The 12703-nt window shown below is 39.1% G+C and overlaps 1 protein-coding gene across 3 annotated transcripts; it reads left to right on the top strand.

The window, feature by feature from the left end:
* The first annotated feature begins 2075 nt into the window (after positions 1 to 2075).
* Positions 2076 to 12638, top strand: LOC143114865 (uncharacterized). 3 transcript variants are annotated; one of them, XM_076276687.1, is made up of 8 exons: positions 2076 to 2329; positions 3139 to 3249; positions 4168 to 4231; positions 4384 to 4454; positions 5226 to 5295; positions 5434 to 5504; positions 10387 to 10531; positions 11581 to 12638. In XM_076276687.1, the coding sequence occupies exons 2-8, from the start codon at positions 3160 to 3162 to the stop codon at positions 12243 to 12245; spliced, it is 1176 nt and encodes a 391-aa protein (XP_076132802.1). In that variant the 5' UTR covers positions 2076 to 2329; positions 3139 to 3159; the 3' UTR covers positions 12246 to 12638. The 3 variants fall into 3 exon arrangements, with proteins under 3 accessions (XP_076132802.1, XP_076132803.1, XP_076132801.1); XM_076276688.1 differs by lacking the exon at positions 2076 to 2329 and adding an exon at positions 2359 to 2851; XM_076276686.1 differs by lacking the exon at positions 2076 to 2329 and having other exon boundaries at positions 2360 to 3249.
* The last annotated feature ends 65 nt before the right edge of the window (positions 12639 to 12703 follow it).

The following is a 12703-nucleotide window of genomic DNA, read 5'->3' on the forward strand; positions in this document are numbered from 1 at the left end:
GCTACTTTTTCACTGTCACTTAAGAACACGTTTGAAGATAAGAAAGAAGTCGAGTAAGAAAGTGAGGAAATGTGTAGGCTTAGATTTTGATGCAGTAGGCCTACAGACTAAACCACATGTTTCCTTTCTCTGTTTGTACCCTTATAGGCCTAATAAAATATAGCTCTCACTTAGCAAAGATAATGGCAAACTATTCTGGCAACGTCTCGTTTCATAACTTGATTGCATTTTTGTCCGCTTTTCATCACATTATTATGATCATTAAATGTAGGCTATGCTGTTCACAGGTAAACACAATAAAGAATGGGAACGTAAGTTGGATTATGTATTCTAAGTTGTAATTCCTCTGTATGTCCTGTTGGTGACCTCAGTGAGAAGTACTGTTAAGACGCTCTTAGTCGGTAACGACAACTCTGGAGCACTCGTAGATCTACGAGTGTTTTCACGACGCTCTTAAGCTACGATGGTTTCGGGAAACAGTCGGCAAATCTTAAGACGTTCGTAAGAGGGACTTTACGACGCTCTTAGGCTTAAGATGCTTTCGGGGAACTGGGCCCAGGATCTTAGTGGCTAATGTCACAAGGGAGGTTTAAAGTGTAAATGTCAGGTTAAAAACATTTTTCACAAATGAAGGAAGATAGTAGTGAGTAGTGATTTTCCTTGAAAATCAACTTTAAATACAATAGAACAATATTTACAGTTATTTTTATAACTGAATTTATGAACATTCCAGGAAACATTCCAGACACAATGATGACCTCATAAGAGGGAGTCCAGCAAAGTTGGTCAATTAAAATACATGGGATAAGGGATCATACAGTAGGTTTTTTTACACTGATGAGGCCAAAAACATGACTTCATTCCAGTATGTCATGCTAGAGTCTACCTGCCTGACATAAAAATATCCTGATACATTTTTTCTTTACTGGCAACCATTATTGATCTTAAAATGTGATGAAGAGTATATGGGTAAGTAGCAATGCTTGAAAATGCCAGTTGTGTCACTTCCCATCACATATATAGCCTAAACTAAGTAGAATCAGTAAGCAACTCATTAGTTTGTGTTTAGCCAACCACGTATGCTTCCTGCTTTAGAGACCTGACTATAAAACCATCAGTGTATAATATGGGCTACCACACATTTGCTCTTTATATATCCATCTGCTTATCAACTAATGTTAGCTATAGACAGACTATTAATTTGCTTACTGATTCTACTTAACTTGTTGTATATGAAAGCCTGTGTGATGGAAAATGGCACAACTGCCATTTTGAAGCCATGATGCATACTAATAGTGATCCGATCCTACTCACACCCCTAATCAATTTTTCACTGATGGCCATGATTTACCTAAATTGTGTAGCCTATTTGTCTTTACTTTGTCCCTGCCAGTCAGGCTCATGCTTATGAACCACTGGTATGTCATAGAGGACATGTTTGGCCTTATCAGTGTAACAGAAACAGAACAGTTAAAAAACCCATTCTCCCCTATGCTCAACTTTGCTGGAGTCCCTCGTATGAGGTCATCAAATATTGTTCTATTGTAGGCCTATTTAAAGTTGATTTTTCAAGAAAAATCACTAGGACCCTACTCACTACTATCTTGCTTCATGTCCCTTCATTTGTCAAAAATGTTTTTTAACCTGACATATACACTTTAAGATACACGCCACTTGGTTTTTTCTTCTTCTGCCTAACACGGTGCTAAACTAGGAAAACGATACCAGAGCCCGTCTACGGAGAGCCTGGCCACTCCGTATTAAGTCCCATAGACCTCTCCAGAATAAGTCCCGCCTCCTAACTTCCGTATCCATCCAACCTTCGGTCGTCAAATGTCTATGGGAAATAACATGGCGTTTTGAAAGATCGTACCTGTCAAACTCTGTAGGTGACAAAGTAGAAAAAGCTGCTGGGCAGATTGGCCTACACACTTCTGCCATCTAGTTTTCACTGGATTTTTTGATTTTCGGTGCCGTTTAAGTAGTATAGTCTATAGTATACTACTTAAACGGCACCGACAGTATTTGTATAACTTCAAGATGGGTTATAGGTCAAAAGTTGAATGAACGTGTACTTATGTAGCTTTGCTTCTCCTATCGAATGCAACTCAAAAATGTATATCCAAAGAAAAGTGGATATTGAGGGGTAAAGCTCCATAGACCTCAATGCATTCTGCACTCGCCTGCGAGCGCCCTCAAGTGGAATCTGAGGAGGAACTGCAACCAGTCCAGAAACCGGAAGTAACCAGTAGACATTCTCTGATTATACTCGCCACTTGGTGCACTGTTTTTTCCTGCCTAACTCGGTGCTAAACTAGGAAGTTCCCAGGTAAGACCAGTAGACAGAGTGAGACACTTCTGAGCTGGTCCCAGCTGGTGGTGGTCCCATAGTTTTCTGACCACGTAGCCTACCAGTCAAACAGCTGTATGAAGCTTCTCCCCCTGACGTCTTTTAGGCTGCGTTTACGGGCAGGCCTGCACAGTTCTGCTTTTCTGCTATACCAGAGTTTCCAAATCTCCCTTTGTATGTGTGGTTCAGTGATTTGTAGGCTATAACAGACAATCTTTCGTCTTGGTGGTCTCCTTCGGGTCTTTGACATCAGAGTGCTAAATGGATTGGAGAGGTTCAGGAAGTGGTTCATTTTCCACGTCACTAGTTTTTTTTTTACTTTCGTTTTCAAAGTATGAGAAGTCCGCAAAATAGGCTATCGCTTTTATTTTATGGCGAAAAACGAGAGTGGAGAGCCTACCAGCTTTTCCATCTCTGTTTTCATTTTGGTAGGCTAGGCCTGCATCATCGTTCTGCCACTCAAGCCGTCGTGCATTCACGTGAACCTGAAAGCAACATTGTGTAGGCTATTGTAAATGCGAAAACGTGAAATATTGTGGGCATTTTCAACGATTTGCAAGTTGAAAATGACAGGAATATCCGATCTGTCCGGTTACACTGCATTCTCATTGGCTCATATCTGATTTATTTCCACATATGAACGAGCCCTGGAACTTTTGTGCCACAGCAAAAAATCGGAAATGGGTCACATTTAACTGACAGTGTAAACTCGACAACTGTAGCCACATTTGTGTTCAGTGCGAGTGTTTTTTCTTTTTTGTCATTTTGTCTTGTCTTGGTATGTGTAGGTCTATGTTTTCTGGAGGTGGATGAGATTAATCAGCATCATGGACATTAAGCATGAACAAGCCTGCATCAAAGTGGAGCAGGCCACTCAATGTATTACACAAGCATTACAGGTAAGAAACATTAATTTGCCTGGGCAGAATTGTTTATGCTTCTATTAATTTATACTTTTCTAAAATAACATTAGCCTGATTTCTGTATTCTCTGCAACTTATTTGACTGTCCCTTCACAAAAATAGCTGTGTTATTCTGACCATAATCAGTAATCAAGTACCACTGGTGTTATAAACCCATGCCAGGTGATTGGGAGCTACATATTCGTTTCCAGTTGTTGCACCTTAATGGGCGTAGCCTTCTGGGTAATCATTGGACCAGTCTGAAACAACAAGGCAAAGCCACTAAGTTTCAATGACCAAACTGGGCTGAGCTCATTGAACACTGCACTTGTATGAGGAACAAGCTTTTGCTTGTAGCCTTTTGGCAGAGAGGGTTGAATCCGTTGGTAATCAAGGATCTTTGCTTTTGGTGACAATAACAGGGGGTCAGTGTTGTACAGACTGCTTTTAAGTCACATCATCAGTTGACAAGGAGATAAACAAGGGGTCCCATCCGATGAGTCATTCTGTGTCAAATCAGATAAAACCCAGGAAAATGCTTGCAGCACCGACTCTGATTTTCCTTAAAGTTTGTCTACACAATGTTTACCAAACCACAGTAACAAGTGCTTTTTATGAGTTGGTCTTCCACCCTAGACAATTTGAGGAGGCTAGATAAAATATTTGTCAAGATATTAATGCCCAAACATGGCACATAAAAGCTGTAAAAGAATTTCAAGCTTTGCACAGAAATATTTCACAGGCCTTGGTTTTAGGACCCATGATGTAGACAAGGTTTCAACCTTATCTGAATTGACACGGAATGACTCATGAATGAATTCCAAATTTCCAGTAATGCTTAAAGTCAGCTACAGTAGTCTTGTAGTCTTGTTTGATGGTCAGCCATCTCAGTTGTTGGTCTGGTCTGACTTTCAGGATCCAGTCTCAGGGATTAAAAAAGAAGAGGGCAGTGATTGGTATGGAGATTACAAGCAATCTGGTAAGGAGTTGTAAGACACACAAACAAACACACACACACACTTACTCTCACACTCAGTCATACAAAAAGAGTTTCTGATGTTCTGGATGGACTTTGTGGCATGTATATATATATATATATATGTTATAAAATTCTTTGTTTTCCTTCTGAAGTGGAGGGAACTGACCCCAGGACAGAAGAGACAATTTCTTCATCTGCAGACATTAAAACGGAACTGCTGCAGGTACTGAGTTTGGAATGCAGGTCATGGTGTTTGTGGTGCACAGTAGTATTGCACAGTCCACCGATACTACAAAAGTATCGCAATACCCTGACATTAAAAATGTCACAATGCTTAATTTTATTACTATCGATACTTTTAAGAATGACCGTGTCATTTTGCAGTAAGATGTGTGTGCGCAAGGCATGCTTCTAGTACCCCCATGGCCTGCGTGTCTTTTCTCCCCTCACACACACATGCGCATCTTTCAAGCTGCAGCTGTTATGCCAAGAACATTGAGACATGGCTGCTAGTTTAAGTGATGTTGTGGCCACATAGCAACAAATAATAATTGGCTAATGTTAAGTTGATTTGCTTACTTGCATCTCTCAATTTTGTGTTGCTAACCTGCCTAGGCTATGGGATTACTCTCATGTATATCTTAGTGACAGGCACTCAATTAGACAATTCCACAGCACCATACACTGAATTAGACGTACACACCACATTAAAGATATGCTTAAATGTAATAGTTTAAAAATCAATGAAGTATTCAAATGAATAAATAGTTATAGTTACTAGTAGTTATGCAGATCATAAAATACTATAAACATATAAATGTTATGAATTCCAAAATATATGAAATAGAAATATGACATAAGCTATCATTTTCCCGTCTTTCCCAACTCATGAATAAATTCCAATTGTCCAGTAATGCTTAAAGTCAGCTACAGTAGTCTTGTAGTCTTGTTTGATGGTCAGCTATCTCAGTTGTTGGTCTGGTCTGACTTTCAGGATCCAGTCTCAGGGATTAAAAAAGAAGAGGGCAGTGATTGGTATTGGTATGGAGATTACAAGCAATCTGGTAAGGAGTTGTAAGACACACACACACACACACACTCTTACTCTCACACTCAGTCATACAAAAAGAGTTTCTGATGTTCTGGATGGACTTTTTGGCATGTATATATATGTTATGAAATTCTTTTTTTTCCTCCTGAAGTGGAGGGAACTGACCCCAGAACAGAAGAGACCATTTCTTCATCTGCAGACATTAAAACGGAACTGCTGCAGGTACTGAGTTTGGAATGCAGGTCATGGTGTGTGTGGTGCACAGTAGTATTGCACAGTCCACCGATACTACAAAAGTATCGCAACACCCTGACATTAAAAATGTCACAATGCCTAATTTTATTACTATCGATACTTTTAAGAATGACCGTGTCATTCAGGGTACCCGCGGAGTCTTAAAAGTATTAAAAAGTATTAAATTTCATTTTACTAAATTAAGGCCTTAAAAAGTATTGAATTTCACCTCAAAGTCTCGAATTTTTTCACGGAGGTCTTCATTTTTCAAATGATCAGTAGATTTAGTCTAATATCCTCGTAAATCACAAGGATTAAAATTCTCTGTCGTATGACGGATTTCCGTCAATTTGATTTTAGAAATGTCATATTTGAGATCGATGCAGATCCGGTGAGAAAAAAAATAGGAGGGGGGGGGGTCTATCACCTTTTCTTTTCCTTTTTTTAAGGCAACTACAAATATTAGGTCCGATGAATGAATGTGTGTGATTGTAAATGTTTAAAGACCTAATAGTGTTCTTGAGAACTTTCTGTGTCTCAATCAGAGATCGCTCAAAAAGATACGTCAGCCATGAGTTTCGCTTTGTTGTAGCTACACGCTTGTCTCATTGGCCTGGGGTGGTTGCTTAAAAAAAAAACACATCTGGAGGACGGTCTAAAAGTTGGATTATAGTGACACAATCGAGACAGCTGATGAGGTTGCCCAATCCGTTTAACTTTTTTGGATATGCTATTGTGAGCTCTATGGATTTCTATGGAACGTCACGAAAACATGCGTGCGCAACCAAGAGGCAGAAAGCACCACAGAACAGCATAGAGCAGTGTTTCTCAAACTTTTTCAGACCAAGGACCACTTAATCAATAAAAAAAGCCTCACGGACCACCTAGCTAAAAATAAATAAATAAATTAGACCTACTTTAATAGTAAATTACACAATAGGCCTACTCACTGAACCACTTTGATTGTATTATTGTGTCAGAGAATTCATATGATTTAAACTGGCATGGCTTACATAGGCAGTGTTGCAAAAATGTTTGGATTTACATACAAGTTGGTTCAATATTGCAAACAACTCATCTATATTATATTTTACCATGTCTGCTCGCGGACCACTTGGGCTAGCGGACCACCAGTGGTCCCCGGACCACACTTTGAGAAACACTGGCATAGAGCAATGCAAAAGAGCAATGCAAAAGAGCAAAAGAATAAAATTAGTTTTTGTGCTGAAAACTGCACCAATTCGAAATCACGATGGCTAGAGAATGTTAAATATGTTCAATATCCCTAACGGAATGCATGTCTTCGCCAAAAATGACAAAATACGATGTTATATTAATAATCCAAATGAACGTCAAACTTTGAAATATAGTCTGAAATGAGATGTTATTATCATTGAGACAACAGGGGTATACAAAAAAATCCGATTGTAGCTTACAGCAGCCGACTATTTAGGTTAAGTTTATAACGTTGTGGACGGCCACCAAGCGTTTTCTGCCTCGCGGCTGCGCGCGCATCTAGTTTTGTTGGTAAACGGGAAACCCGTGTATTGTGAGCTCTATGTACGAATTCGGAGGCTGTGTTCTTTCCATGCATCAATTAGACAATTTCTTACTATCGCGAACTCTTGTCAGGGGAGGTCATTCATTTTGGGTGTCACCTATGACTTGAACAGACAGCCTGCTATGCCACCCGATGTACTATTACTACCTATTGTTACAGTTTTTAATCAATGCAACTAACATTATGTGTAAAGCGACGCAATATAAACTGTAGCCTATGCCTCCTGTCTGTTATGACATGTACAACAATGTTTTTCACAATTTGCGACGGAAGGTTTTGACTGAGCGTGTTAACAGTTCGCGATATTATTATTTTATGTTGAGTAAGGGGGTCAGTCGTGTTTATGACGCACAGACAGCCTTGTAGCCTATTTTGCTTAGGCCTCACTTTTAACGACAGTAGTTTGTGAGCGTATGTTGACAAAAAATAACCATGCAATTAAAATAGTCAACTTAAAACTTTGCTATTATTAATGTATAGCACAAAACCATAACCAGTAGGCCTACCAGAACCTCGCATATTAGCGTCATGATTTGTGTATGTTTATCTATGGCTGACCGTTTTTGCGCTAAGTAGGCTACGCATGTTCTTTCATAGCGCAACACGGCCTGTCCCTCACCATATCGCAACCTCTTGTCAACCTTATACAATCTGTTGCTGAAGACAAAAGCGCCCTCTCCAGATTGTCGTTTTCAGATGCGCAGACCTGCATGAGCACACACAGTATTGCTGCTCATTGGAAAACTGAGTTGTCTGTAAAACTCAAAATTACCATGTTTTCATTAGATGCGGATGAGGCAACAAATGGAAATATGAACAATATCTAGACTGGTCTGATTCGTTACTTTGATGAGGAAATGTGAAGTCTTGCCAACTTGATTTTATAGATTTTACTTAGTGTTGAATTGCATATTAACAAGAAAAAAAATCTCCCCTGTAAACACTTTTGGCCTGAAGTAATTAAATAAGAGTGTAAGTTAAAGCCTTGCTACAATATCGCTGCAGTAGAAAAGAACAGCAATGGCTAATCAGCAATGGTCAGGGATGGTATTGAAATATTGTTTTGTTCATCAGGAAAACTCAATCTCAATCAAGAACACTCTCAATTCGCCTTATTCACATGGCGGCCATTGGCAGCTAAAACGAGGCTACAGGGTACGACAAACTATAGGATTGTTATGTTCTATGCATTCACCTGTAGGTGGCATTAATTATATAGTAACTTAAGAGTACCCTGTAGCCTCGTTTTGGTGTTTATTTGGTGCTTTACTTTTCTGTTTGCATCTTTTTGTACATTAAAAACCAATAGGTCGCGAAGGGGTGCTATCTCTAGGTAGATATGAACAACGTATGACTTATGGCCTGAAAAATGTTTTTTTCTCACTTTAATCCCTGAAATCAACTAGGTTCTATTTCGTGTAAATTTGTCCATGAAGCAGGACATTCAGTCACGTTACTACCGCGACAAATCTTTGCGTTGCCACTGCACTGCTGTCATGTTCATGTTGGCATGTTCAAACACTTAGTAATTAAAATAGTAATTATTTGAGGTTTAATCTTACCTTTAATATTATTTATTCTATCCGAATGGGTGTGATGTAGGTATTAAATTTCATCTGAAGTGGTATTAAAAAGGTCTTAAAAAGTCTTAAATTTAGGTCTGACAATTCTGGGGGTACCCTGTCATTTTGCAGTAAGATGTGTGTGCGCAAGGCATGCTTCTAGTACCTCCATGGCCTGCGTGTCTTTTCTCCCCTCACACACACATGCACATCTTTCAAGCTGCAGCTGTCATGCCATGAACATTGAGACATGGCTGCTAGTTTAAGTGATCTTGTGGCCATAAAGCAACAAATAATAATTGGCTAATGTTAAGTTGATTTGCTTACTTGCATCTCTCAATTTTGTGTTGCTAACCTACCTAGGCTATGGGATTACTCTCATGTATATCTTAGTGACAATTCCACAGCACCAATATACACTGAATTAGACCTACACACCACATTAAAGATATGCTTAAATGTAATAGTTTAAAAATCAATGAAGTATTGAATGAATAAATATTTATAGTTACTAGTACTTATGCAGATCATAAAATACTATAATCATATAAATGTTATGAATTCCAAAATATATGAAATAAAAATATGACAAGCTATAATTTTCCCGTCCGTTTGTGTATGTGTGTGAAAGGTCAAGCATAGGGTGACCAGACGTCCTGGTTTAACCAATACAGTCCCGATTTTGAGTTGTGTGTCCCGACGCTAAAATGTCCCGGTTTACACCAACCACTATTAAAGTGTGGTCTTATTATAGCCCGAGTCCGATCATTAACTAAACCCATGTAGAAAGACTAAAGCATCCGCTGTATGATTTTGATAATGTGTTTGACTGACACACGTGCGCACAATCATAACAGTCTGCGTAATCTTTGCAGCCAACTTGTATCTCTGTAAACATTGTTGCAATGCCTCTTCATATCTGCCTTGTTTTAACGGTTAGGACAATGCTGAAGAGAAAGTAATCATTCTCAAAGTAACCTAATGGCTGTGAGATTGTTTTCATACATGTCTGTAGAACGGGTGAGGAATGTTTAGGAGATAGACTATGCATGCATGTTTTAAGCATAGTGCAGGCCCTATTCTCTGACTGAAAGTGTGCAGAATTTGTGCATTTGCATAACAATATTTAAGAAATGTTCCCAGGAGTGACACCCCCAAACCCCCTCTAAGTTTTGGGCTTAATGAAAAAATGTCTGTCTCTGTCTGACCCGCACATGTTCACGTTAAATATGGTCATGCACAAAGTGTCCCGGTTTTAGTACCGAGAAATCTGGTCACCCTCGTTAAGCAGAATCTAGGATGGCCAATCAAGGATGGCTATATTGAATATATTATATATAAGTGTGAATTATCGCAATATAGTCAATATTACTGATGACGTCAAAGTGGTGGGGGCCCCCAAATTAAATAAAAATTTAAAACACCATTATATAGAAATCTACATTCTTGACTTGGTATCGGTATCGAAACAATAAATGTGAAGAATAAACCGTTTTCACGTAATGTTAAAAATGCCAAGATGCTTTAGAATCTATGCTGGCCAGATATTTAGTGAAGCAGAAGCTAGTATGCTCGGGCGCTATGACGCAACTGGCTACAGCACCCGTACTACATTTGGGTCCAAGTGCCCAAGGTGACCCTGGTTTGGGTCTGGCCTGGCTCATTTCCTGACATGTTCTTAACTCAAAAAATATTCAGTAGTCAGTATTTACATTTTGTATTTGTCCTCCTTTTCAATGATGTTTAGGATCAGGAGGAAAAGTCAAACATGGCTCCAGTCCCCAACTCCGAAATGGAGTTCAGGAATGTATCAGTGGAGGACTGCTGTAGAACACAAGAACAGCGAAAGATGAACAAGAAGGATAATAGAGATGGAGAACAGCCTGAGACCCGTAAGATCACACACACACACTCGCGCACATCGCTACCTTAGAATAATAAGGTTCTATCTGCGTTTTGAGTAGTTCTGAGATTGAGCTTCAAAGTTTTAGAATTCCATAGAGTTACATAGTAAATGGAACAAGTTATTTTTGATATAAAGTCCAAATATGTACTTATCTGAACTTAAGAAACTTTCAAAGAATAAAAATATGTAAATAACTCCATTTTGACAAAAATGTCAGATAGAACCTTATTATTCGAAGGTAGTGACCTGCACACACACATGCACACTGAGCCTGAGAGCTTTAAGTCAGAGACCACAGCAGACATTTCATAGTGCAGAGGTTGATTCTAAGTCCACACACATACACTCATCTCTTCCACACTGATGCACAAAATTAGGATTTTAATATAGTATATTTGTATGAATAAAGAGTTGTTTTACTCATGGGTAAGACTTGACATTTTGATTTAAAACCCCAAAATGGAGAGGAGTATGACAATAATAAACTAACTGTCACCCCCAACTGCAATATCAATGCACTTCTATGCCATCTGGTGCAGACTGCAGCAGCTACTGACCGAAGGGATGCACCCATGTAGAACAGTGAAACACTGCAAAACCACAATATTCCCCCTAAACACATGTACAGATTGTACACACAGATATACTCTGGGACAGTACAGGAACAGAATAACATAAAACAGTCATCTCATAAGAAACATCAGGACAAACTATCACATTACATATATGAATATATGTATGAAAACAGTGTTTACATATATTAATATTTTAGGTCTATAATTCAATTCTTTGTAAATTATTATTAACCTTATTTTTTAACATTAACCTTATGCATTAGTATAGTTTAATGTAGGTTACTATGAGACTATTTAATCATTTTCCTTTCACATTCTCGTTTTTATTCTGTTAAAACGGTTGTGTAATCTAATGTTGCAAGGTATGGATAACATGATGTAAGAAGGTTGTTGGTATTTATAGGTGCGCAGGGGCCTGTCTTTTCATTTGTGGTTGTCTATGTATTCCTTTTTGGAACAGGAAAAGGATCATCTCCTCTCTCATCCTCCTCAGCATCCCCCTCCATGTCAAGCACAGAGACTGAGAAATCCAAAAATCACTCCTGTTCTGTGTGTGGTAAAAGCTTCCACTTACTGTCTCAGCTTAGGAAGCATCAAGATGTCCACACAGGTGAGGGGCCACACTCCTGCGCCTTGTGTGGTAAGTGTTTTACTGAAAAGGGAAATCTCAAGCGACACCAGCTTCAGCACACCGGGGAAAAGCCGTACCACTGCACTCAGTGTGGCCATAGTTTCCGACAAGAGGCACATCTCAAAGAACATCAGCGCATTCACACAGGTGAGAGGCCATACCACTGCACTCTGTGTGACAAAAGTTTCACTTCAAAGGGAAATCTCAATGTACATAAGCGCACCCATACAAAACAGAGGCCGTACCACTGTGCTGACTGTGGCAACAGTTTCATTTGCCATAACGATCTCAGGAAACATCAGCGCATTCATACAGGAGAGAGGCCGTACCCCTGTGCTCAGTGTGGCCAGAGTTTCACCAGGCCATCTCATCTCAGGCGACACCAGCGCACTCACACAGGAGAGAGGCTGTATCACTGTACCCATTGTGGCAAGAATTTGTCCACTCTTGAATATCTGAAAATACACCAGAAGAAACACACTGAACAAATGTAGGATGATTCTAAGAGTCCTGAGAGGGCACCTCCTCATGTAACACATTGACTTGATATTTAATGATCATTGTTATCCATTTTGTCATCAATGTAGTACAAATTAACCAAATGTGTGGTTTGTATCTCAATTGGTATAAGTTGTCACCTTTTAACTCCCACCCGAAATTGTTGTGAGATTTTATTTGATTTGGTTCTCACTACTACTCTCAGTCTTGTATACAGTAGCCTTGGCAACTTGGCAACTAAAATGAATGAAATGCAGCTACTGTTGTTAGTGGAAAATCATTGTACCACAGCAGCTTTTAAAATGGATATAAATTGTGATTACTATTATCTGTACATTCAATTTATCCTGTTGCTAATAAACCATTAAGGAATCCTTTATTTAATCAAACTGGTCTGATTTACTTATTTTATTAGGTAGTTAGACATATGGAACCCAGTAACACCCCATTAGGC

This window comes from Alosa pseudoharengus, unplaced genomic scaffold (assembly GCF_046254945.1).
Source record: "Alosa pseudoharengus isolate Yale_2024_CS ecotype anadromous, Long Island Sound unplaced genomic scaffold, YU_APseudo_1.1 YU_APseudo_1.1_scf_9, whole genome shotgun sequence".
NCBI lineage: Eukaryota > Metazoa > Chordata > Actinopteri > Clupeiformes > Clupeidae > Alosa > Alosa pseudoharengus.

Excerpts from the sequence above, each read along its gene's own strand:
- LOC143114865 (XM_076276687.1), top strand. The coding sequence starts at position 3,160 with ATGAGATTAATCAGCATCATGGACATTAAGCATGAACAAGCCTGCATC. Across the intron at positions 4,455-5,225 it reads TTAAAACGGAACTGCTGCAG|GATCCAGTCTCAGGGATTAA; the intron begins GTACTGAGTTTG and ends TCTGACTTTCAG. Across the intron at positions 5,505-10,386 it reads TTAAAACGGAACTGCTGCAG|GATCAGGAGGAAAAGTCAAA; the intron begins GTACTGAGTTTG and ends AATGATGTTTAG.